General features: G+C 39.2%; 1 protein-coding gene across 1 annotated transcript in view; it reads right to left on the reverse strand.

Moving 5' to 3' along the window:
* Nucleotides 1–25,833, reverse strand: part of LOC139734888 (uncharacterized) — a 76,795-nt gene extending 50,962 nt beyond the window's left edge. Inside the window, exon 1 of the mRNA XM_071645670.1 lies at nt 25,659–25,833. Within this exon, the coding sequence (XP_071501771.1) occupies nt 25,659–25,833 (175 nt within the window). The remainder of the gene's footprint in view (nt 1–25,658) is intronic.
* Nucleotides 25,834–27,869: the final 2,036 nt, after the last annotated feature.

A 27,869-nucleotide genomic window follows, 5' to 3' on the forward strand; every position in this document is an offset into this window, starting at 1 on the left:
TATCTTTTTTACGACAAAACAAGAAACGAACTACAAAATCATGAATGGATTATGCTCGAGTTGAAAAAAAAAACCAAAAACAAAACCAAAATAAAACAAACGTCATTCCATGGTTTTTCTCTGAATAGAAGATGCTTTACATTTTAGAGACAAACGTTCCTTTGTTAACCCGGACTACCAGGAGCTTGGTTGCAACAATAATTTTTATCTGTACTAAAAGGCTTTAGGCCTCTTCCAGGGCAGCTCATTTTCATAGGTTTAATGTCATCATATAGATGGGAAAGGCTTGCAAGAATGAAACAGAACTTCAACCGGTAACCCGCTCAGGAACACTGTTTCAAAATGTCATACTAGCTTTTGCACTCGATGGTCTCGCCTTTAGCCATCTTTAGCCATGAAATGGTTATACAGGGATCGTATAGTTTTGGTTGACACCTAACTTCTCTTTTCTAACATTTTTTTTTTTTTTGGGGGGGGGGGGTGTGTGTGAGAGATAATGAAAAACTTCATATGAAATATGAAAGAAATTCAACGTTTATGTGACAAAAGTTAGTTTTGAAATGGCTAAGATATCCGAAACAGAGCAATCGTAATAAAAGGTGGCACCCACCTTTTATTGCGGTCGCTTTGTTTTACTTTGGGTTTTTTTTATATCTCGGCCATTCCAAAACTGATTTTCATCGAATAAACTTTGAATTCCTCTTAGAATGGTATGCTCTGTACTATTTCATAAGTGATTTCTTGGTATCTCGCAAAAAGATAAAAGCCCAATCCTCATCTCCACCAATACTATACTATCCCTTTAATGGAGACAGAATTATGATACCTATAGTGATCGGTTGAGTTCCCTTACGAGATCGAAACTTCGCCAAAATCATACACTGCTTGTGATTTACTCTCGAGGTCCTTCATGACTCAAGTGGATGCTCTACATTCTCCGAAAGCCTCGTTATAATACATCAAATCAAATCTGTCTGTCAAGAGGCTGATTGTCCCGAAATGACATATATCAGTGTCATTTGTTGTGAGTTTTCGCCAGTAATCAAAATACCTGGCGCAGGGTGTTGAAAGTGTCGAGATCACGACGTGACTATGGAACAAAAAACAATTTTCAGGCAATGCGGTTTAATTTACGGCTGTAACAACTTTCGCCCACATAAATTGTTCGCAGCTCCAAGACAAACGTGGCACAAGCGTGGCACCGAAATCAACCCGGATACGACCTCAGTAACTTTTGCCAAGACTGCCTCTTTGAGTCAACAAAACCCCTTGTATTACATTATGCACTTTCTGGTTCCTTTTTTAACGCCCCTTTTCAGGAATGCTTGAAGATGGCAAAACGGAGGGCGTGTTTCGAGCTTGATTTTGGCACGATTAACATAATGACAGAAACTTAGCCTTTCATTTAGGCTATATTCTAAATATCTGTCTCCATTCAGTTTGACTTCGGTAGTCCGATTTAAGACGTGACGTGAATCAGCATTTGATCACTTATCTTGACGAAAGAATGCGCTGGCTCTTTTGTTTTCATGAGTGCTGGCACTGATCCTTTTATTAAAGGCATAATTTACCATTTGCAGATGAAACAAAAACCCAGCATTAATGCCTTAAAATAGTTCTAGAATGTGAGTTAGGGATAGAAACAACCAATGTAGAAATTTGAATCCGTATAATCAATGTTAAGTATTGTTAAATACACTAAATGTGAACAATACTTATGATAAGAATGCTTCGAGAATAAACCATCTACAGTTATGGTTTATTCAGAAAAATACTGATATCTCCATATATTTTCGGCTTCATTGCGAAGAGTTTATATAGTAGGATGTTTTGTGATACAACAGACCTACACATATGCATCAAATGTGATAATCTTGAACATTTTTAAAATCACTGCTCCCAAAGGTAAACTGGACCTTTAAAAAAGAAGTAGAAATCAGATTCGTGGTGTAGACAAGAATAACCCTCTTTCACAATGTAATCAGATTGTATCCATCGCTGGTCCGTGGCAACCAAAATGCTTCCCCAAAGCTTCAGTGAGGCTTACGTCCGACCTACCAGGGTCCACCTCCCTGGACCTACAGAAAGATCAGCTATACGCAATGCGAGTCCCGTGTAGACATGTGAACCACAAAGGTCATTGAAAACATTTACTAACCACTCAGAGTTTGTTGTTGTTGTTGTTTACATTTTTTCTTTAACATTTTGTTCAATTATAAGGTTATCCGTCGTTATTGTTTTCCTCGTTCCTCGTAAAAAAAGAAGAAAGACTATAATGAAAATGAAAAAAATAACTTATCCTTAGATTAGAGGCAGTACCTGCGGCTGCCAAATTTCATGGCAATTATTTCGATGTATTTCCTTCCGGCGTCTCTCTTGCTGCAAATAGGCCCTACATCTTTTCAAAGGAGTTGGCCACTCTGCCAGTATACTGTATCTGTTTTTTATAGGGAACAATGCTTCACCCATTATCCAATAACGAACATATCGCAAAGTATCGCAAAGGAGGCCAGCAGCCAATACTTATGAGAGTTTGGCAATGCCTTTACTGTTATGATTGATTGAAGAAAAACGACGTATGTTCCAATGACATAAAGCAAGCGTAATTCAAAATATTTATAGGTAACTCGATAACAAGATCTTCAGTTGGACAACTGTAGTGACACAAAATGAAAAGAAAGAAATGGAAAACAAATTCACTTGAAGATCAGTCGTTTGTTTATTGTTTGGCTATCCGAGTGACAAGGCTCTTTTTAAAAGTGCTTTATGTTTGGTTTCATCTCAATCTTAGTTTGCTTTTAAAAGAAAGAAACTTAATGTCAAAAAATAATGCAGCCACGTAAAAATCGTAAATGGCTCGTGTGTGCATGGTGTGATGCAACGTGTCACAGCGGTGTTGTCTATCGTATATTTCCTGAGCATGGTAATAATTGTAGCCTCAGTCGGGAGCGCCGTCAACTTTAATTTCAGTGAAGACATTTTAGACTCTTAAAGGGACACTAACCCTATACAAGAGTGTGGATTAAGTGAATGTAAAACTATCTGTAAAACACATCTGTGAAAGGTGAAGAAAATCAGACAATTTGGTAAATATTTGATACCCTATCTATTCTTTAAAAGCCTTCTGTTTATTTTTTTAAAATTTGGATTCAATTAATGTGCTGTCGTCGTTGGATAATAGGCCATAACTTCATGACATCACAATAGATATAGCGAAAAAAGAGAGAATTGCACAAAATTTAATCTTATGATGAAAAGTACATCCACATTCAAAGAGTAATATTATTTCCTCTTCATTCTGAAGGAGGTAAACAAATTGCTCTCCCATTTTGAAACTCTTAGAGGATTTTAAGAGTTACAAACAAGAGGGAAAAAACAACAAAGCTAAATTCCACTTGCAAATGAAAACAAAGCAAACGCCAAAAGCACAACTCGAAAAATAAACTTACTTGTACTTTGTCAACACTCTGATAAAATGTGCAATGTAAAGGGACTCTACATATATTTAGCAACAAAAAGTCAAGTTTCTTTAATGTGCCCGTTATTTCTTCATTACTGGAAGATTTATCGGAGTATAGAGTAGCTTCCCACTTCTCACAGCTTCTTGTGTGTGTGTGTGTGTGTGTGTGTGTGTGTGTGTGTGTGTGTGTGTGTGTGTGTGTGTGTGTGTATGTGTGTGTGTGTGTGTGTGTGTGTGTGTGCGTGTGTGTCATTTTTCCTCCCAATGGCCTACTCTTGAGGCTTCTTTGTAAAGAGTTCACGACCGAATAAAAGCGATGTGCCTGCCCACATATTAAACACCACTCGGCATACCTGGTTGCGTTGAGTGGGTGTTATATATCTTTATATGATTTCATTGAGCTCACCACACATAGCAGGAAGTCCAAAATGGTTTTGTTACGCCGTTGGGGTACCCGTTAAAGATGAATGAGGATGCAGCGTACGTGATTTATCTGCAAGTTCACACTTCCTTCACATGACCGCGATATTTTACCTTCTGTAATGCTCTTACATGAACCTCGCATTAGATGCTTTCATAAAGCGGAAACACGTCTTTGGAACGAGCCAAGGGCTAGTAAAGGTATACTGTCGTTCTAATGAAGAACATAATAACCAGTTAGGGCTGCCGGCGGTTAAGGGTATCAAATGCAAACCACAAATAAGGTAACTAACGTATGTAAATAAAGAGATTGCTTCATGAACGACCCATAATTTTAAGCAGCCAAGCTACACTTTAAAATCATTCTCTGCGTCGCTCTTTTTTTTTTTCTATAGAAGGGAATCTCCATGCTATTTGCTATGTCAGTCTCTAACGACGAAGCGTTTCGGATGTATCAATGATTTTACTAGGGCAAGATATCACGAAATGCGTACATCATGATCATGTGTATATTCTTGCTTGTACTTTTGATTGTGATTGTGATTGTGATTGTGATTATGATTGCATTTGTGCGATTCCACTTCGCGTTCAGGCTGACAAAGCCAAATAGAATAAAATGAAACAAACGACCCGGTGTAGTTCCTATAAAATGGTACCTGAACTTTTTATTCATCCCTAAGTGCCAGATTATCATATCGGAGGTGAAAATCTGTCTATGAATACGACGGGATGGATTTTGATGTATCAATCATTAAGGAGAGTGGATTCTTTTTCGTATCTTTGTAATCGAGAGCATCCGATTACTCAAGATAACGAAACTTTACAAACAGAACGTTGTGAATCATGTCGGTGATATAGTACGAGAGTAATATAGCTCATCACAATAATTGCAATTATTGCAGCCAAGTTCCGCCGCCGATTTCGAATGATTTATCTGATCAGTTGCTTGGCTAAGAAGTGTGCGTGTGCGTGTGAGTATAGGTGCGTTCCTGTTACACCCACACGGAGTTAATCCATGTATGATTTGAATGAAATCAATGGAGATCAAGGAGAAACAAACAGTAGGGGTGGGGAGGAGGATCTCCCTGATCGTGTGTCTAACAATGGAGCTGTGTAGCTCCATGGTCTAACTTGGTATCAGGTTTAATATCGACACGATCGAGGCACCTGCACATGGCAACACAGTCGTACATGTACTGCGCTTTTCATTTTGGCCCTACACCCTAACAGCCAGGCTGTCATTGCTCACCAAGAGAAATCATGCCAAATTCACCAAGGAACATCCGAATTTAACCTTTTATTCAATGAGACTTTTCATTGGGCCCGGGATCACAACATTTTGACATCGCTCAATAAAACATCGACCTCGGCCGAGGCGAGTGGATCTCCAGAGGATAGTTTCGGGAGGGTTGCACTCTCGATGGCTGAACATCTCATCCGATTGTCTATTGATGAAAGACGACGCGTGTTGTGTTTGTGATAGCATAGTGCGTGAAACATAGAACGATTTCAGACTTAAAAGAAACATCTCGTTTGTTTCTAATTTTGTATAGAGATGCGAGATGCTCATACACTGAATTAAGTCTAATTATGGCTGAAACCACCTGTCATGTGAACTACATTTCATAAAACAGATGTGCCACAATAAAAACAAGCAAGCAAATTCGATAAACTCAGTTTTTATTTTGGTGTGTCATTACAGTAATTTTTATTACACAGTTGTTGTTTTTTTTTTAATAATACACTTTGTTTATACCGAATTCAGAATACATTTTATGTCAGACTCCATTGTCTAGTATCTTTTTAAGAGTGTATTGTTTTGTGTATATGTGTTATACTTGTATGTGATTTTTTATGAAGTTTATTGTAATCCAGTCTTTTATCATTATGTACAAGACAGGGCTCCCCTGGAAAGCAGTTGAGAAACTGAGGGGACTACCCTGTTTAAACATGACGGAATAAATAAATAATAAATAATATGATTTCATGCCAAGGTTCGTAAGGATGTATGCACACGTCATGGTAGAAGAGAAAATATTAGGTCAAGTTAAGTTTCTGCTCCTCAATCTTATTTTAAATCTAATGCCGCAGAATCGATTAAAACTCGATATATATAATATTTACACATAGCGGGATATGGGCCCCTAATACTCGAATCAATACATATACATGTATGCATATATATTATACGAAAGGTATTTCAAATCTTCATTCAGCCTTTAAGGGGGAAAAAAAGAAAACTTCGCTTGGCATGAGTCGTGTTTTTACACACGTTTACAAACGAGTTCCCTTTAAGTGTGAAACGCCCTATAAACTATGGCAGTGTTGGTTCGTTCGCTCTCACCCGGCTCAACCCCTCGATCCCTGCGCTCCTCCCCCACAGCTGGTGAACATTAGTGTTCAGGGAATACCGCCCTCATAAACATGACTGATGTCATTTGCTGAGCATCGTTTCGGTGTTGGTTTACATTTCTGAGTGAAAATAATAATAACGATAATAACAATGCGAGGAAAAAAGGGAAATCGGCGAAGTTACGCTAGCCTGGGTAACTATAGGTAACCACAACGTAGCTACAAGTCATACACACATGGAAAGATGCGACAGCCTAGAGGAAGGTTTCCTCGGAATGGGCTAGAGGGCTAAAGATTCTGACGGCATACCACGAGAGAAGAGCAGTGGAGACGGCTCTTTTGACTAAACGAGAGCTGGGAAGAAGATGCCCCGAATTTCTGGCTTAAGTCGTCGCAGAGCGCCACATTAATGTCATTACGCTCCTCTGTCGATCCCTTTAAACGTGACAAGCTTCCTCATGAGGAACGTATGTGGCCCATCACGTGGTCGTGTTCCGATCATAAACATCGTTAAGAGTACTGTCATGCCTTTGTCGACGCAGTATACCCATACCATGCATAATACACCACCATGGAGAGCATTTTGAACGTCGTGAGAGGTTTTAGTTTTTCATGGAATTGTCATCTCCCATCATGTAGCTACCATGCACTGTACCTCACCTGTCACGGGCAATCACCCCTCCCTCCCCTTCACCCCTCTCTCCCCTTCACCCCTCCCTCTCCTCCGCTCCTTCCCCTCCCCCGTCCCCTCCGCCTCTCCACAATCTATCTACTCTTTACTGTCTAATATGGGCACGGTGTCACTGCACTGACACGGATCTGACATCGAATACCAATGGGAGCTATTAGAGATGCATGTATGAATAGTGTTATGATATAATTATTGTCATCCGAGAAAAAGTCGATTGTGCATAGATGCGCTGATAACAAATGCGCTCACCACTCATCGCATATGCATGTACTAAAACCACATACACACACACACACACTCTCTCTCTCTCTCTCTCTCTCTCTCCCTCTCAAACACACCCACACCCGCACACATACGCACACTCACACACACACACACACACACACACACACACACACTAACACACACACAAAATCTGAATAAAAAACAAACAAACACGTGGGTTGTTCCTCGTTGTCTCACAGGGATAGTTAGCACCCGAGGGGTCTCCTTTTATGGTTCCGAGCTGGAGCTAAACTTCGCAAAAACATCATAAACTTTTGATGTTTTAAGCATGCCATCAGATTTGCTGAGGGAACACTGCTGATTTACATATTCATATAGTTATTGCATAATTTCAAAATCTACTGGTCGTGAAGACCTTTTCACGCTCCAGCTTTATTGCATACAGGTAGAAATATGATATCCCTTTCTCACTTCTCACCCCCCCCCCCAAAAAAAAAAAAAAAATGTAAATTCAAAAAAATGGGATAAGCCAAACAAGCCAACAACACAAAAGAAGTAAACATAAAGCGAACAAAAAAAAAATGTCATTGCTGGAGGCGAGATTGTTATGTGAGCTTAGTGTCTGTATTTTCTTTTTGTTTGTTTGTTTGTTTTAGCAAATCCTTACAGGTTCAATCATGAAGGTATTCATGTCAAAATGCTATCGAGTAATGACAGTTAAAAGGCACAGCGTAGCAATGCAGAGAAACAAGCACAATCATATCGTAGCCTTTCAGTCTGAAAGGTTTAGAAAGTGTTCTTGAAGACCCTGGACATGTTAACCTGTGTCCAAACGTTATATGTAACACATATTACACCGTACAATGGAAGTAATATATTGCGTGACACAGAAAAAAGCATAAAATAGGTCACACACTTGTGCCATATGGGGGGGGTATGACAGTACCCCTGAAAAATATGCATAGAGGGGTCTAGGTCCCTCAAGTAATGTTTTGGGAAATCAATGGATTGTTGTCATGTACTCGGATGATGATTAATGATTATTTGATGAGACACTACCTTGAGGAGTATTTCAAGAGAGACGTGATATCTGGCATAAAAAAGAAGCAAGCAGAAGTGTTTGTAGCATAATGTATTATAGACACGAAGACTAAAGATCGAAAAGTATCATAATTGTTTATGTGTGTCTGTATGTGTGTGTCTGGTTGAAGAGAAGGGAAAAAAATATTGACCCTGTCCTTATCATGGAGCAAGCAGTTTGATTGCCAAAATCATAAAAAAAAAACGCTAACCGTTCTCCCTAACCTGGACATTAGACAATATAGCCATTATATGAGTTGACGCATTGCTGAAATCCTGCACTGTAATCATTTTGATTGTTTTCTACCTTTTTTTAAAATTCTAATCTATACAGAGGAAAGTCGATGTGGGGGGGGGGGCAGGGTATTAAGGAAACATTATTCTTGTGGTCCATGATTCTTCGCTATCTCGACTACACACCACCCACGTTACACTCAGAGAAAGCGACGTTCGACCAAATGCCAAACTTTCTAACCACACAGTGAATTATCGGCCCACACCTTTGAAAGAATGGACTGATAAAATTGGACGTGATGAGAAAATCGTTTGCGATAAAGAGCAAGGAAACATCGAATCCCCTGGCATTGCAATGACTTTTCGATTTTCGAGGGACAGATAACTCAAAGGGTGAAAAGGTGCTATATAAGAGCTTTCTGGAAAAAAACACACCAAATGTCCCGGATGAGAGATCGCAGACTGAGGTTTAATGCCTTGTACCGCGTGAAACATAACGTGGAAGAATGGACGTTTTGAACGTCAGAATCAATCGATACTCGACATAGGCTGCGTTTATCGACTTTCCCCTGTTTAAACGACTTTCGAAAGCCATTTCGAAAGCCCTTTTCAAAGCCCTTTCCAAAGCCTTTTCCATAGCCCTTTCCAAAGCCCTTTCCAAAGCCCTGTACTATTAATGTGCCGCTTGTTTTCTAACAAGGGACGGCGAAAAGCAATTACCATCATAAAGACATATCTTCCTTTGAGAGTGACGAGTGATGATGCAATGCCACATGAATCAATTGTCTTCCTATCTGTGAGGCAGCTCCAGTTTAGCACATACTTCAAATATTTCTGAGTGGCGGCATGAGACTTTGGCTGCGTTTATCAACTTTCCCCTGTTTAAACGGCATTCAAAAGCCCTCTCCAAAGCCCTTTAGAAACGACTTCCAAAATAGTTGCGTTTATCAACTCTCTTCGCGAACACGATAACTGGCCTGTCACTGCACACCTGCATTGCGCAAGTCATATAAGGCGTGCATTGTACGTAACTGCAGTACAATACTACAAAGCCATTTCAAAACAGCTTTGCGTTTATCAACTTCAAAAGGCTTTTACAAACAGGTTTCTGAAAACCTGTTTAGGAAACCTGTTTGGAAAACCACAAATTTGCGGCTTTCGAAAAGGCTTTCCGAAAGGGCTTTCAAAACAACTTTGCGTTTATCAACTCGTAAAAATTCCTTGAAAGCTGTTTGGAAAACCTGTTTCTGCCGAGAAAAAGAGAGTTGATAAACGTACCCTTTCGAAAAGGCTTCCGAAAGGGCTTTCAAAACAGCTTTGTGTTTATCAACTCGTAAAAATTCCTTGAAAGCTGTTTGGAAACCTCTGTGTCACCACGGCCAGAAGCAGGTTCGGATGAAAAAAACAATGATCACTGTCAATTATCAACACCAACATTACTATTATCTCTGCAACAGACTTTTTAGGATACTATATTTTCCTTGTTTGGTTGTTTGTTTGTTTGCTTTTTGTTTCATTTTTCAAACTCAGAAGATGGCTGGATAGTTTATATTCAGACGCTGCACTGGCTGGTCTTCCGTGGGGTCCAGATTGATGTGAGGCGATACCACTTCACTGGGTTATGCACCCTGCTTTTTTCGAAGAATAAAACGGCATCTTTCACGTTCATAAATTGTGACTCTCTCACATACGGTACCTCCACTTTATTAATGTCCTATCCGAGGTACAGCGTTTTGCTTCTTACTAGAGGGGAGGGTATGATAACATACAACATTGCTCAGATAGACGCGTCCTCATCATCATCGTCGTCGTCATCGTTGTCATGATAATCAGTATCATAAAAGTAATCTTGGTATTGGCTATTGACTAAGGATATGTGTATCATTGTAATCGCGTTATTAATAGTTACGTTGAGACGGTGATCCTTAACCTCGAGAATAAGCTAACTTCGAGGATAAGATCTATGGGGCGCCAAGTGTCGCAATGTTGATTTTGTAACGAAATCGACAGTGCAACACTTGGCGCCCCATAGAGCTTATTCTCGCCGTCTGAACGTAATAGCTGTTGTGTCATTCGGAAAGACGCACAGCAGAGGAAACAAATTTCGATTTAGAAAGGAATGTGTGCGACATACAATATCACTGTGTGAGAGTGCATCGGTGTCCTGTTCCCATCAGGAGGGTCATAAAAGCTAAAACTGTATTGTTAGCATCCTTTTCATTGTGGAGGTATTGGGAACCATCGTTAGAGAAGTTATGTGTCTTTATAATATCCATGATGACCTCCAAACCTCTCCTCGTTCTCCTCCTCTTCTTTTTTTTCATCTTCTACTTCTACTTATTCCTCCTCTTCTTCAGCAACAACTATAGTGACGTTAGCTATAAGGAGGTCCACAGTGCCTAGTCCGCCGGAGAAGAGACTGCTATAGCAGCTCCAAACCCAAACGATGGACCGCTGGTCGCTTGCTCATAAGCTTTTGATTGCCTCTTTAGTGGCTTATATGAAACACATCTGAACTCAAACTCAACAAATCCTCTTTTCCCTCACCTTCTTCTACTCCTACCTGTTCCCTCTTTCTCTCTCTCTCTCTCTCCTCCTCCTCCTCCTCCTCCTCCTCTTCCTCCTCTTCCTCCTCCTCCTCCTTCTCATGTTCCTACTTCTCCCTTTTTAGTGCGAAATATGAAGCAGTTTGGCATTGACATTGTAATCACTCCGAGTTCACTGGATGACCCCGTTGAGCTGCAGGGAAGGTTTTTATGGAAAGTTTAAACAAGACTTGGCCTTGGGTCTATAAGGGCGTAGAGAAAATCGCATTGCCCATGGGTTGAACTTCGCAAGATGGAAGAATGAAAGGGGATGAGATGAACTTTGAATTTCCACACCACGTTTAATTTGGGTAGTTTTATCAATAAAACAGATTAGTAGACGTGTCATCAAAATCGGACCTAAGATGAGAAAGTTGTGGAATTTAAAAGTTTCAGGCGTTTCAAGCGCCAAATTGACATCGACCGCATACGGCAATTGGATATGATACTAATTATCTTACAATGCTCTCAATTTACTTTATACGAATATTCACAGAAGCTCTTGTGGGGCATGAAATTAAAGATGAATTAGCAATGATGACTTTTAGGGAGAAAGAGCTGAAGTCGCCAAATCGCAAACCGAGAAAAGTGATTTTGATTTTTTTTGTGCGTGTAAATGATAATGATTTTGTCCACGACCTGATGGGAGAAGACATCGCCACTTCAGCTAACTTTTCACAATGTGGTTGCAATCAATATCACTATTCTGTGAAAAGATGGCAGTTTATTACGTCCCATTTTGACGAAATTTTCTACCATTGTATTTTTTGCGCTAGTGAGCACAGCCAACTTGATCAGGATGTTCTGAGCTCTTCATCCTCGCCTTCTACACCGTTTAAGGACGACAGACGGCCTTCATGGAAGAAACAAGAGATACCAATAACGTTTGGGCGAAAGGCGCAATGACGACTATTGCAATCTCTTGGTGCCATTGATAAACCTGATACTTATTTACAATGTAGCAGAACTGTTACTAGAGAACGGAGTGGTGATTCAAAACTAGAAAGTGAAAAACATGTTGATATGACCAAGGATAACTCCTTGATAATTATGACAAGGTTAAACATCCGGAGATGACTGTACGGGAAACGGAATCAAGAAGGAACTCTGAATGAGAAATGGGGATGTATTAGAAGTGATAATCTGACAAACATGATACAGAGTAACGATTATAATCAAGAGTAGACAAGAGGATGGACTTAGGAAGGAAGGACGGAACAGCGACGCACGAAAAACTGACTGGCGAATGGCTGGGTTGGAAACATCTACATACAGAAGACAGCAAGTTTGACAGGGGAGATACATCAAGGCACAACGACATGTGGTTTTCTTCAGCGTCACGCACCTCCATCCATTCGGCATAATTTGCATTCGCATTGGCAGAAATTGTAAAGAAGGACCCAGAATTGGATGGATCAAAGTCACACATGGTCCACGGATTCAGCTCCATTCCCACGCAAAGTGTTTATTTATATCCCATGCACGGAGTCTTGTATGGCGTTACCATAGAAGTTGGTGATGCTATGCGCGGAGAAACAGAACCCGCGCGGGAACATCGAATTTGCCGAAACGATTCCCCCCACTTATGTTCAATTTTCCATGGACAACTTTTTCATTGTGCCATCTCTCTTTACGGGTCAAAGTACGGTTGAATTGCTGAAATGATTTGAAAGTGTGCCTGCATATGTGTGTGTTGGTATATATCTTCGAAGAAATTTCTCGCTGAAAGACAGAGAGGCGAATAGATAGAGTGTGATCAAAATTGCAGCTTTATCCATTTCGGGTTCAAGACGTTAGACCAAACTTTGCATTCCTTTATTGCAATACAATTACAACACAGTATTGAATTTGAGAAGTACTCCACAAAAATAATCAATCTCATCGTTCATCGATTGTTTGCCATGTATGTTGTGTAATCATCATGCAAACCAATGGAGTACTCACAGGTTTTGTTTTGTTTTTGTTTTGCTTGGGCAGTGCCTGTGGGATTATAACTGAAGGGAATGTATAGTTTAAGTTGAGCCTAACAACTTCCGTTTTTTTTTTTTTTTTTTTACATTGTTGGTGAGATAATGAGAAACCTCTCATGAAATATGAAAGAGCATGTACTTCGACTAGGAATTCAACGTTCATTTGATGAAAATTGGTTTTGAAATGGCCGAGATATCCAAAAACAGAGCGATCCAAATAAAAGGTGGGACCCACCTTTTATTACGATCGCTTTTTTAACTTTGTTTTTGCATGTTTCAGCCATTCCGAAACCCATTGTCATTAAAGAAACGTTGAATTCCTCTAGGAATGGTATGCTCTGTGCTATTTTATAAGATAAAATACTATACCATCCCTTTAACCTGATAGATGCGATGAGAAAAAGGAGCAAACATGCTTAAAGCCTATAAAAAAGGATGATACCTCGAAATCTAGAGGAATAGGAAGTCGGCTTTTTTATTTCGCGATGAAGTCCAAAAGACACGAATATAGTAAATTTTATGAACATGATGAAGCTTAAAATAAGTAGAGATAATTGAAGTGAATTCCCCCTACAAAATCTCGGTCATCCTTCTTACCAAATCTAAGCCTATATATACTGAGGCAAAGGTAATGGTTCCTCTCAATCATATCCATGGACCGTCATCGTAGGAATTAGAACAAGGACATTATCTGCAGGTTACTAATTTATTAGGAAAGAACAAAGAAAAAATCATGTAATTGACTCTACCTCTGATTACAAATATTCATTATCCATTTAAGACCTATATGTAAACTTTATTTCCTTGAATCCTCTTTTCCTTTCATTTCATTTGCCAATCAGTTTGTTCTGTTTAACAGTGTTAAGAAATCATCTGATTTTGGAGTTATGTAATTGTTTAATACTTTCATACTGGAATTTAAGAACATTTAGGGGAGGAAAGTAAACCGAATCACGATTACAACTTCATTTTACATGGTGGCAAGAAAACGACATTATATCGCGTACGCATAATGACACACACGTTACCAAAGGCCAACTAGAAATACATGTACTACATCTCGTTTAGGACGGAAATGACCTCATGTTGGCCTTCATCATCACGTTACCTTGGAGAGTACGGTGATACCGTTATTCTGCTGTCTAAGTTTGAGAAATTGTGAATTGATTGAAAGAAAATAATCACAACGTGGGCTGGAGAAGTATCTTAACCTTTTAGTCGACTGCATGATAAGGGTTATCTTCGAGCGGCGTCATCTGAAAAAGTATTCATGGCAATCACAAAAAGTTTTACTTCCACACAGATAATATTTTTGTAGCATGCTGCTGTTACACTTTGATTTAAAGCAGTGATGCATTGTTTTCTGACTTTATCTTTACGGTAGAATGTAACTGGTCAATCGAAATGCACGACTTGTTGGTATACAGTGTCCTATTAATGTTTTGTTTTGTTTTGTTTTTTTTTGGTCTTATTTTTCTCGGAATGTTGTCATTGAATTGATTACTTCATTACTGGACAACAAGGCATTACTATTATACGATCATTGATTTAATGCAATGTTAGGTACACTTTGGGGGTTTATATGAATGTATGCACTTACATCATAAATCATAAAGTGAATAAGATCAACAGCTTTCTGCATATTATACACAGAACAATGACATATTTTGTAACCACACCGTGCAGTGGCATTTAATCTAATCGTTTAATTTGATTAGTCGATTAGGTAATTGATAATTAATCAATTACTGAGTACATCTAATCAATTAAGTAAAAAAATGTAAAAATTGTAATGTAAACACGCGCGTTGCCAACAAATTAGCCGAGGGGATGATGTGATCAGTTCAGCATTCCCAAATTGGTTTTTTGATCAAATAAGTCACCCATGTTTCTTACACAACTGTAACCCCCCCCCCCCAAAAAAAAAAAAAAAAAAAAAACAAAAAAAAAAAAAAAAAAACACGAACATAATGATAATGGTAAAAGGCTTCACTGATATGCGTTGTTGCCACGCAACAGTGATATAATGCAAGCGATGCGCATTTTCTTTTTCTTTTTCAGGTAGCATAACAAGCACAGAGACCTTGGAGAGCAGGCAAATGGGAGACTTTTGAACTGGGATCATCACCTAATCTAAACTTTATAAAAACATTTTAAATTTCATGACGTTCTTATCCAAGTTCCGATCTTGATGAAAAGTCTGTCATTCTGATAGTTTGGTTTTACTTTAATCAGTAGAGCAAACTTGAACCTGCCCTGGAATTACATTTTTATGATAAGAACAGCAGTTCACACACATCGTAGAAACGAAACTTTTGTCGCATCGATATTTACCGCTGACCCTTATAGCTCAACAAGCAATCGTCCTATAGAGGAAACAAAATTGGCATGATATGTATGACGTCATTGTCGGCCGATCTAATACCTTTGGAAGAATGAACTGTGTGATTAAATGGGCACGTACCCAACAACGACATGTGTGGCATCATGCAATAAGATATTGCTCACTATTTATTATATTTATTGCATGCTCAGGATTTGATTTGTCGTGTCATCATCCAGACACTTTAAACATGATTTTCGCCTTATTTTCCGTCAATCATCGAGTGTCACACTTGTATCCTGTTTTGATCAGGGGAGAACCAAAAAGATGGCGGTGCGAGTTGGAAAAGTTCCCACGAAGTAAATGCACAATATTGGCGCTCTTTCAAACATACAAGAAGACAGAACCAACTGTGTTGTTGATTACAGTATGGAGTAGAAATAGGCATGGATAGCTTCACTGATAAATGCATAGGAAGATATATAGATAGATAAATAAAAAGATACATAGATCAATAGATAGATAGATAGATTGATAGACAAACAGATATAAGACATAGGAAGATAGACGATCTTCAAGGATAGAAGGATAGGTAAGTGGATAGAGAGACAGGGAGACAGAAAACAGATGGAAAGAAAGAATGAATGAAAGAAAGAAAGAGAAGACACATTAGGTATAGAAGGCAATTGTTGTCTATCTCTCTCCTTGGCTTTTATTATGTCAATATGATAAACATCGACATTCTCTCACGATGTTCTCAAAAGAATGTAACTTCTACAGATAGTGTTGTTACAGCTTAACGAAATCCAAACAGTACTGTATCATCTGCTACTCGGACGGGTTAATATTTACATTTGTTCATCACGGACACCATTTAAGTGCGTTTTATCGTGTCTGTGATGGGAACAAACTCCGATTATCGTCAAAAGGGAGGCGCCGTACAATAGACGATGCACAACACACAAAGTATATGATACAGTTCCTCGACCGGCCAACCAGTGACGAATTGTAGTGTATTCATCAGATGTACAATGTATATCATTTTTTAAAAAAAGAAAAGATATGATATGGTCGCCTGATCGCAGCAAATCGGGATGCCTCAGGAAATCTTCAGCTTACGATGTTGTTTTTCATGTTCAGCTGTCTTAGTTCGTGTCGAGGTGATGGACTATATAATGAAGCATCCCCTAACCGATTGTTGATGTTGAACACGATTGAAACAGACAAAAACACTATAAACAAAAAAAAAAAGAGATCGAAAGATCGAGAGGAAACAAAAGTAAAATATGATAAAGGAAAAGGGGAAATCTAGAAAAAAAAGAAGTAAACAGAAACAAAAACAGCTGGCTGCTGGGACTTGATGAATAAGCCATCACTTTTACAACTGAGTTGGACTATGATAAACTGGAAACATTTCGTTCTCGTCGATTGCAAAAAAAAAAAAACCAACAACAACAAACGAACAAATTAAGAAGAGCCTTTAATTTGTCAAACGCATGTATCTCCACTTGCTTATTCATGAAGTTGCCCTTCTTGATAATCAGATAAAAAGGAAGCTTTTATGACTGTGTAGCCGTGAATGTGTAGATTGCAACGGCGTAGCCAGGATTTAATCTTAGGGGGGGGCGGTTAGTCTGCGAGGGAGCGAAGCGACCGAGCCCGAGCGAGCGGAGTGAGCGAGGGGGGGGGGGGGGAGGGTGTGGGAGGGGGGTGTCCCCCCTCCCACGGTGAGAACTTTTTGCATTTTGATGTTGTAAATGGTGCAATTTGAAGAATGTTTTTGCGCGTTATATCGACATGAAACAGTCCCACTTGTTTAAGGTAGCAGTTTATTTTGATGTAGATTATTATTGAACAATTTGCCTATAAAATGCTATAAGTTAAATACACTTCTTGTATTAACTCTTTTCATTGAATATCATGAACGCGACTGAACCCGAGAGAGCGGAGCGAGTGAAGGGGGAGGGGAGGGTGTGGGAGGGGGGTGTCCCCCTCCCACGGTGAGAACTTTTTGCATTTTGATGTTGCAAATGGTGCAATTTGATGCATGTTTTTGCGTGTTTTAACGAGTTGAAACAGTCCCACTTGTTTAAGGTTGCAGTATATTTTGATGTAGATTATCATTGAACAATTTGCCTATAATATGGTATAATTTAAATACACTTCTTGTGTTACTTCTTTTCACTGAATATCATGAACGCGACTGAACCCGAGCGAGCGGAGCGAGCGAGGGGGAGGGGAGGGGGTGGGAGGGGGTGTCCCCCTCCCACGGTAAGAACTTTTTGCATTTTGATGTTGCAAATGGTGTAATTAGATGCATGTTTTTGCGCGTTTTATCGACGTGAAACAGTCCCACTTGTTTAAGGTAGCAGTAATTTTTAGTGTAGATTATTATTGAACAATTTGCCTATAAAATGCTATACGTTAAATACACTTCTTGTATTAATTCTTTTCACTGAATATCATGAACGCGACTGAACCAAAGAGAGCAGAGCGAGTGAAGGGGGAGGGGAGGGTGTGGGAGGGGGGTGTCCCCCTCCCACGGTGAGAACTTTTTGCATTTTGATGTTGCAAATGGTGCAATTTGATGCATGTTTTTGCGTGTTTTAACGAGTTGAAACAGTCCCACTTGTTTAAGGTTGCAGTATATTTTGATGTAGATTATCATTGAACAATTTGCCTATAATATGGTATAATTCAAATACACTTCTTGTATTACTTCTTTTCACTGAATATCATGAACGCGACTGAACCCGAGCGAGCGGAGCGAGCGAGGGGGAGGGGAGGGTGTGGGAGGGGGTGTCCCCCTCCCACGGTAAGAACTTTTTGCATTTTGATGTTGCAAATGGTGTAATTAGATGCATGTTTTTGCGCGTTTTATCGACGTGAAACAGTCCCACTTGTTTAAGGTAGCAGTAATTTTAGTGTAGATTATTATTGAACAATTTGCCTATAAAATGGTATACGTTAAATACACTTCTTGTATTAATTCTTTTCACTGAATATCATGAACGCGACTGAACCCGAGAGAGCGGAGCGAGTGAAGGGGGAGGGGAGGGTGTGGGAGGGTGTCCCCCTCCCACGGTGAGAACTGTTTGCATTTTGATGTTGCAAATGGTGCAATTTGATGCATGTTTTTGCGCGTTATATCGACGTGAAACAGTCCCACTTGTTTAAGGTAGCAGTTTATTTTGATGTAGATTATTATTGAACAATTTGCCTATAAAATGCTATAAGTAAAATACACTTCTTGTATTAACTCTTTTCACTGAATATCATGAACGCGACTGAACCCGAGAGAGCGGAGCGAGTGAAGGGGGAGGGGAGGGTGTGGGAGGGGGGTGTCCCCCTCCCACGGTGAGAACTTTTTGCATTTTGATGTTGCAAATGGTGCAATTTGATGCATGTTTTTGCGTGTTTTAACGTGATGAAACAGTCCCACTTGTTTAAAGTTGCAGTATAATTTAGTGTATATTATTATTGAACAATTTGCCTATAGAATGGTATCATTTAAATAATCTTCTATTAATTCTTACACTGAACATCATGAACACCGTCTGTTCAGCAGTCAAACAGAAAAAGCATGCACACGAGGGTGTAGATAGGGGCATATCCCCTCCCACACGAAGGTGATTTTGCGTTTTCAGACCTGAAATTCAGCGATCTGTTGCAAATTTTTGGTGCAATACTTTTTCATCGAAGTGATAAAATCACGGAATTTAGCTCTTATTCCGAATGTGCACCATCTGTGTGTATGCATAAAGTCTAGTGATGTATATAGAGGAAGGGGGATTCCTCCTCCCGCTCGCGGAGCTTTTGCGTTTTTAGAATTGAAATAAAGCGATCTGGGTATAGCCACAGTCTATACTTCTATGCATGGTGGAAGGGGGGGGGGAGGGGTGGGGGAGCAGGGAGAAGGCGTGGGCGAGTGTTATCCCCACCCTTCCCTTCCGATCGAGCTTTTGCCTTTTTAAGGTTGAAATTGAGATATCTCATCTACGCATTTTTGATGGAATCAACATTTGGGAAATACACACACACACACACACGCACAAACTGATGGGGGGGGGGGGCTGAGGGAGGAAAGGGTCGATTAAAAGGGGAAATTCCCCTTATACATGAGGGAACCTTGAGTTTTCGGAATATAAGTGATAAGTCTTGTGCACTCAGAATTATTCATAATTTTTTGTAAATCTAAAAAGTGTACTAGGCTAGGGAAAGAGGCACAGAGGGGGAGGGTTTGGGAGGGGGTATCCCCCTCCCAAGCACGAGAGATTTTGCATATTTTGAATTGAAATTCAACGATCTGGTGCACACTTTGAGTGAAATATTCAAAAAATATCTTATTTGATGAAAGGTTGCAAAGGAGACCCGCTTCATGTGCATGCATATACAGTATACACGCATTTTTTTTTCCGCCTCCCAAATCCCCGGTCCAAATCTTAGGGGGGGGGGGGGGGGCGATCGCCCCCATCGCCCCCCCCCCCCCTGGCGTAGATTGATCCATTATTTAGCATTTTAAAGTCTTCCAAACACCATTAAAACATTGACCTAATGATAAAAGCACACCTTGAAAAAAGTTGTGACAGATATATCCATTCCATGAAGACTATAGCTATGTTTATTTGGTATTTAAACCATCAACAAAAATATCGTTCCGCTGATATGTAAAATTGATAAGTGGAACAAATCAGGACCACATTTACAAAAGAATTCCTTCCGGAATTTGGCGTAATGACACAGAGCAGAAATGTCAGGAACTGGATAAGAGTGAACTTACGCCGATCAATAAAACATGTACAAATAAAATCATTAACAATAAAGTGAACATACAATTATTATGATAATTGCTGAACCAATATGACACTGTCTGATAATCAAGACAAAGTACATTTCATGAGAATACTCTCGTGAAAGTGAAAGACTAATGGACAAATATGTGCAATCCACAATATTCAACATTTATTGAAAGTTGTGATCATTGATGTATATCTAAATTGTAGATGAATTCTATCTGCACGGAATGGGAACATCATGACTTTTACCAGTACGTTTCACCCTCAAAAAAAAATTGTACGATCGAGTTCTGCAGACCTGAATAATGAAAAAAATAAAGAAAGATTAACTGCAATTGATTGTGGTAGCATACAAGTATATTGCAACCAATCTAACTGCTTTACAAAGTGTACAATAAACTGGAACCTGTTTTTCTTCTTCTTCTTTTTTACCAAGACGAGGCCTTGGATATGTAAACATTAGCTTCAGCAGTTATCTATGTGCTGGTCATACAAGTCTCGCACTCGACATAAGGGGAAAATATGGCTATGCGTCAGACAGTTTTATAATTTGGACCAGTCAATGGCAATATTACACTGTGATGTAAGTATCTGATGAACGTGTTTAGTCAGGCTTGGCAATGCAAGGTATGTTTCCGGGATTTCCGCGGATCATTTTGTTCTGATTAGTGTGACACTGACCCTACAAATGGTGATGAAATGCATTTTTTTTTAATGTCATTTCGTTAGAGTCCTGTTAAAGGTAATGTTTACCATTGGGGGCAGTGATTTAAAAAGTGTTCGAGTTATCACATTTGATGCAGATGTGTAGGTCAGTTGTATCATAAAACAGCCTGCCATATGAGATTTTTGTAATAAAGCCTAAAATATAGTGAGATAGGCCTATCACTATTTTTCTCACTAAACCATAACTGTAGACCGTTTAGCATAGACACAATTTTATTATAACTATTGTTCACATTTTGTATATTTAACAAAAATTGACATTGATTATACTGATTAGGACCCTAATTGTTTTACACTGGTTGTTTCTATCCCTATTACTCACATTTCAGAACTATTTTGGAGCATAAAGCTGGGATTTTGTTTCATCTGCAAAAGGTAAACAAAGCACGCCCTGAAGGTAAATATCCCCTCAAAATATCTTCCTCATAAAGGTAATAACCAAAATGGTGGCAAAAAATAAATCTGTACAACCAAACTCAGCGCATGCACCCTTCACGAACGAACGAACAAAAAAAAAACCACACATTGCGTGTGTACTGTTTCTCTGTAATAGCATGGAGCTCTTTGGTAATACGAATGTACACTTTCGGTATCTCAGCTTACCTGTCTATCTGTCTGTATGTCTGTCCATCTATCTATCTATCTACGATTGTATCTATCTATCTATCTATCTATCTATCTATCTTTTTTTTATTGTCATTATCGTTTCATCATGAATACCTGCACAAGACTTAGCCGATGAGTGATGCGCTGACATTTTAACGTAAGTGGCGTGAGAAAACACTTGAGGAAACCACTTCTGATAGACATTTGTTTTGAGTTTACTCTGTGGCTACTTTTTGTATTTGTTCGCCACGCCAAAAACCACTTTGTCGTATTCATAGCTATTTCTGCGTTTGTGTGGTGTCGAGCTTATAACAGACCAGAGGCAAACAAAGCATGTTTGATTTGTCACCTTCTACATCATGAGCATTCTCTTGAACTGCTCTTTTTTCTTTCTTTCGTTTTTGAGCGCGGAATAGAAGACAGATAAAATGAAACGGAGAAAGGGGGTAATACTTAGGGCAAGTTTACTTTGTGTCTTGTCTGCAAAGTCGTACGTTATGCTAGCTTCAGGGGTTCGGAAGCACTTTGTCGATGTAATCTGGGCTAGCACAACATGGCGCCTACCATGCAAAACATACTTGTTCCAGTTTTTAATCGCTCAAAAACTCATGATGAGAAGTTATCGACATGAACACAAACGCTATTCGACAATTGGAACAGAATGTAATAATTGTGCCCACTTTCTCGTCCACTTCGCAATCAGGATAATGAGGGCGCTATACGTATATACCTGCGACAATTGATTCTACAAACTTGAAAAACAGACAAACAGGCAGGACGCACACACATACCAACAAATAAATATACCAACAAGTACCACATATACATAACGTAAATTCCTTGAATTGTGTGTTTCTTTTTTCTCTTTGTGTCCTATTTAATCTGTTATTCGTAAGCAGGCAATTTCCGTCTGGCTTAAGCTTGATCAATCGAGTCAATTTTCCTCCTTCCAATCTGTGATCCTTCTGGGAGCCTATTATTCTCTCATGAACAAATTTTCCTTATATATCCAAACTTCCTGTAAATAATACATCAATCCTGTATACCCCTGTCATGTTCCTATACTTCCTTCTGGATTAGGGTTACTCACAACCTGAGGATTCCGGCTCAATATAGCTTTGAGGCAGACTCACCTAATGTATAACAATGCACATCATACCCGTTATCAACACGATACAGGCGATAAAATAAAAGTTTGTCTTGAGGATAATGTCAACGTAATTAATGACAATGTGTTGATCTGCTCTCAAGTTAGAGATAAGAGACTGAAAACAGGGAATAACAGTGCTTTAGCTTAAAGTTGGCGCACTGAAGCATTCATTCATTCATTCATTTATTATCCATCCATCAATCGATCCATTCATTCATTCATTCATTCATTCATTCATTCATTCATTCATTCATTCATTCATTCATTCATTCATTCATTTATTCATTCATTCATATTCTTCCATCCCGAACAGAGAAAAAAAGTGCATACTAATACATTAGAATGTACAACTGAAGTATGTGCATGGAAGATAAAAACATGCTACAAATGGGGAGGAATGCTAAAGAAGCAATGCTTGTAGGGTGCACACCCACCCCCGACATAGTAATACCTGCTACATATTATGGTACAAACTATGTTACACGACCTATATAAGAATAGAAACCTAAACATATCTAATTTATTACACTGCGCTCCTGTCAACGCACTCTGATTTTTTATATACCATATTCAGGTTGCTGCTTCCATGGAAAAAGAAAAGAAAAAAAAAAGAACCCCAATTTTTCCGTAAAGTTTAGGAAAATGGAGTGGAATTGGGCAAAGGCTGCAATTTGAAGCCTAAATTGGGAGACAAGCGGCATTCACCCGCAAGCAGCTAGATCATGACAAGGACGCGACCTATTCACGTCAGTTAGGCTATACTGTCAAAATGCCTTCACTTTGCACGTGTTATTTAATCGCTGTCATGTTATACGACACATTCTTTCCTTCAGGTGTATCACTGAGCCGCCGCCTGTAGTTTTGTTTTTGTTTCTGTTCTGTGTTGTTATGTCTTCGCGATATTATAATATTATTGCGTATTATGATCTGTGTTTTTTCCCCTCCCCGAACAAAACACCTGAAGGTAAATTCAGTTTTTCTACACAGAGCTAGACCACACACAATCACTATTGCTATTTTTTTCACATCGTTTTCTCGCAAAGAATTTCGACAAACAGTGGGAGCCCTTGGTCCAGTGGCCGGAAGAATTTAAGGAGAGATGCTAAGTATTTCCGGTCAGCCTTTTCCCCCTCTATTTTTCATCTTGGCAGTCGGATGATACAAAGGCGAACGCGGAAACTTCGATATGCTGTATACCTGATGCATCACAATGTGACACATGGCAATATCGGGTTGAACAAGCGCCGCGAGTGCAATAGAGTATAAGAATGATATTCCGATATCGTATCAGAGGTCTCTCAAAAGATATCTCTTGGCAGTCTGGGGAACAAGTCCAAAACACATTACAAATGTTCGCGAATTACCACTGGCATTCAATGCATACAGTGTAGACAAGAACTTTTTCTTTACATTAGGGTGATTGTTCGGCTGTTTCTGTTCTTTATATGTCCAGATCCACATTCATCAGTGCATTGTCGCACTCATGATCATTCGACATGAATCGGTGTCGAACAACAGGAACCGTTGTCCGGAATCGGTCAAGATAAAAACGAAGGGATACTGGGATTGGGACGAATGTGGGACTAAACACAAATGAGATAATGAAACGCGCCTCATCACAACACCCAGTAAGTTCTCTCACTTTTATCCGACTCGCCAGTTCTGTTTATTTCGCCTCTCTCTGTTTCCCTTCAGAGCATTAATCTAACTTGATACGTGAGGTGATAAAAGATGAATGATATTTGTAGCAATTGAGAACACAGTACATGTATTTCTTTGTTGTTAATTTGGACGGTAGTTTTTCCTCCGTGTAATGGATGTTTCAAGCGTCTTGAAGTTATCTCCTTGCTTAAGCGTAGTTACGGTTTGCTTTGATGCATAAGAATCCACTATGCATTACAATAAACGCATAATTGTTGCACATTCATCAAATCTGGTATGAATATAAAAACTTACCTTTCACGAAACAGTATAGGCCTTCTAGTCACAACCATATTATAAAGTTATAGACAGAATTAAAGGTAATGTTGATGTTCTCGCCACACAAATCTCTTACAGACATTCAAAACTTCTTCATTTATTTTTGCAAATGGAATCAGATGGAAAACAAGACTCTTTTGCTTTGAATTATCATTGTGGCATATACGGTTATCATAAGATGTAGGCTTCAGTGAGATCCTGCCTCGAAACTTTGACTACAAGCTACATTATTTTGTTTCAGAATACCAGGTTCTGCCTACGCTTTACCGTCTTGAACCATGAAAGATTTAGATATACTAGAATCTCAAAACATGATAAAATCTAAAAGCTATAACATAACATAGTGTGCCCACATGCAGGAGAGAGTGCTCGAAGGTAGCATTTGATAAGTACAAACGCCTCTTCCAGATTTGAAAAAAAAGTGCTACCAATCAATGTCAGAAAAATATCTTGTTATTGTGCTTCGCCTCGAAAGGAGATGCAACAATTAGACTTTACAATGATGATTCGAAACATCGCATCAATTTTCCCTCAGCGGGAAATCCATCAAATAGCAAAAAAAAAAAAAGAAAAGAAAAGAAAGGTAAAACAGAAAGAAAGATGGGAGACAGAGGGGGTGGGGAGAAATATAGAGAGAGGGATGGATGGGAAAGGAGATGGGAAAGGGTAGAAGGAAGACAGGGGCGGGGAGAGAAAGATTGCGTGGTCTTCAGTGAAAAACATAAATTTCTGCGACAATTCTACAAAGTCTTGTCATCCCTGCCTCCGCGAGTCAATGTACTTCTTATTTACTGGCTTATTTCTTCTGCTCGCCTTCTTTTATGTGACTTTTGTGATCCTTTTTATCGGCTGTGCTCCAAGGATACCACGGAGCAAACACTTCCCCGTTTAAGACAGTATTACCCCTCCCCCTTCCTCCCACTTAATTCTTCCTCCATCACCTTGATCCCCTCTCATCATCGCCGTCATCCCTCTCCCTCTCCGCTTTCTTCTTCTTCTTCTTCTCAGCCGTCTTTTAAACCTCCTTTTTTTCTCCATCTCATCCCTTCCTCCTACTCACTTTCCCCATTCCTCCTTCTCTGTCTTCTCCATCTCATCCTCTTCTTCCTCCTCCATATCTTCCTCTCATCCTCTTCATCATTCTCTTTTCCTCTTCCTTCATTCTTTTTCTCCTCCTTTTCCTTCTCCCTTATTTTTCCCTCTTCCGCCTCTGTACCTTTCCGATGTCGAGCCATATAAATATATACTCCAAATGTTGTTTTTTTTTTATATATACAACATGGTCCTTGTTATCTAAATTTTAAGCATTCTCGTTCCATCATTAATGTCTTTGTGAAAGGAATGACAGAGAGATATAACATATAACATTGAAATTATAGTCATTTCGTATTATCATGACAACCATGGTGACTATGATTATGATTCAAAGTGCACTCATTTATCCATCATTCCTGTTTTATTATTCAGTCATTATTAAATCATTATGTGAACCTGTCGAGTAACGGAGCGTTTGCTTTCTTTTTCTGCATATCTTATAGATGTTTTCTACCTCTCTCATTCCCCCACCCCTCTCCCTACCCCCCCTCCTCCCTCCCCCCCCCTCTCTCTCTCTCTCTCTCTCTCCAAATACCCACACCACACACATGCACACACGCAAGCTTTAGTCATCTTTCAAATCAATGACATTGAAAAAAAGCTAAATATCACGCCTTGCCCCGAGGAAATATCTATTACCTGTTTACTGAAACGTCAGTGTTTTTTTTTATCAATCTCACAGGGTGCATGTTTGTATCAAAAAGAAGCAATTAATTACATCCAAACTTTTCGATGTAACAATAACGAGGCTAAAGTATAACATTGAATGGGATTACGTATATTCAGGTTAGACTTCCAATGTTGAGTTCGTGCAGCATCCGTCGCGCACTGTATGATTGGTGGCTGTCATTGCGTAATGGGATACATCCTGGAAATCATACGCAATAATTCCAGATGGTCGGAAAATTATATCCAAGCATTAACCTGTCTGCAAAACGGTCATAACTGCCAATTCACGGATGCTTTTCATATCAAAGCCTCGTCGTCCAGTGCACTAGCTCGTAAAATGGTCAGCATTGATTGACCTTGCAAATTATCCTCCGATACAAGCAAACATACGTAGTGAAAAGAAGAGGATCGACGCCCAACTGATGTTACTGTTTGTGTAAAACATTTCCTCCACTTAAATTATTCGATTTGAAGAGATATGGTATCATTCTTTCTTTTTTTCGGGGGGGGGGGAACCATTCATCTACAATCCTATTACTTTATCATGACTTCAGCGAAGACTACGCAGAAAAGCACAGCTTTTATTATTTTCCTTTTCTTTGGACAGAAATGTTAATTTTTGCAATGTGATCTTATTCCTATTTTGCATTATCCAGCATTGTGTCCAGAGTATTTGATATACACGAAGTATGATGAAAGCGCTTCGCTGATATATATACATATAACAATAAAAAAATCATATGCATATACTTGCATATATATATATATAAAATTGAAGGGAAACAAAAGCAGCAGTGCACAACAGTCTCTAACGTATAGCTCCACTGTTTCCGTTTGCTGTCTGTTTCATTGTGACCTCATCGTGGTAGATAGTCTGACACTGAATTTCTAAACGGATATTGATGCAAAAACGTTTCCGTCTCTAATGATAATTTGCAAAACACTCTCCTTATACTATTTTAAACCGTTCTTCTGTGGTAGGATGATTATTTTCTAGCAAAGAGGGCTGGATTAATTTCTGAGTCACAAAGCAAGTATGATTTTAAAAAAAAAGGAAAGAAAAAGGTTTGACCAAACTTGTTCCATGGCTTATAATGACTGCAAGTTGAAATTACATGATGATTTGCAAGTGATTTTGTTGTAAGTACAACTTAAATTGCTTTGGACAGTGCTCTGCCAATTTCTCGTCACCCCAGTCAATCTGAACGGAAATCATCTGTCTATGATCCCATTCCAGTTGCCAGAGGCTATCTCACATCAGACCGGAACTAAATAGAGGCTGACAGGACACGACCATGGTTAGCCTTGTTTCAGACACCTGTACACTTTTCAACAACGACAGCAATCATTTACGGGGTGTTTGCTTGTTTGTTTGTTTGTTCATTTTCCATCTGAGAAGATGGCTGTGACGTGAAAGCATGTTTTCTTTGATTATTTGTGTGTGTGTGTGTGTGTGTGTGTGTGTGGGTGGGGTGTTTTGTAACATCGCAGTTCCCTTCACAACGTC

This window comes from Diadema antillarum, unplaced genomic scaffold, assembly GCF_040938485.1.
Source record: "Diadema antillarum isolate AM-2024a unplaced genomic scaffold, OU_Dant_1.0 seq00000550_RagTag, whole genome shotgun sequence".
In the NCBI taxonomy this organism is placed as follows: Eukaryota; Metazoa; Echinodermata; class Echinoidea; order Diadematoida; family Diadematidae; genus Diadema; species Diadema antillarum.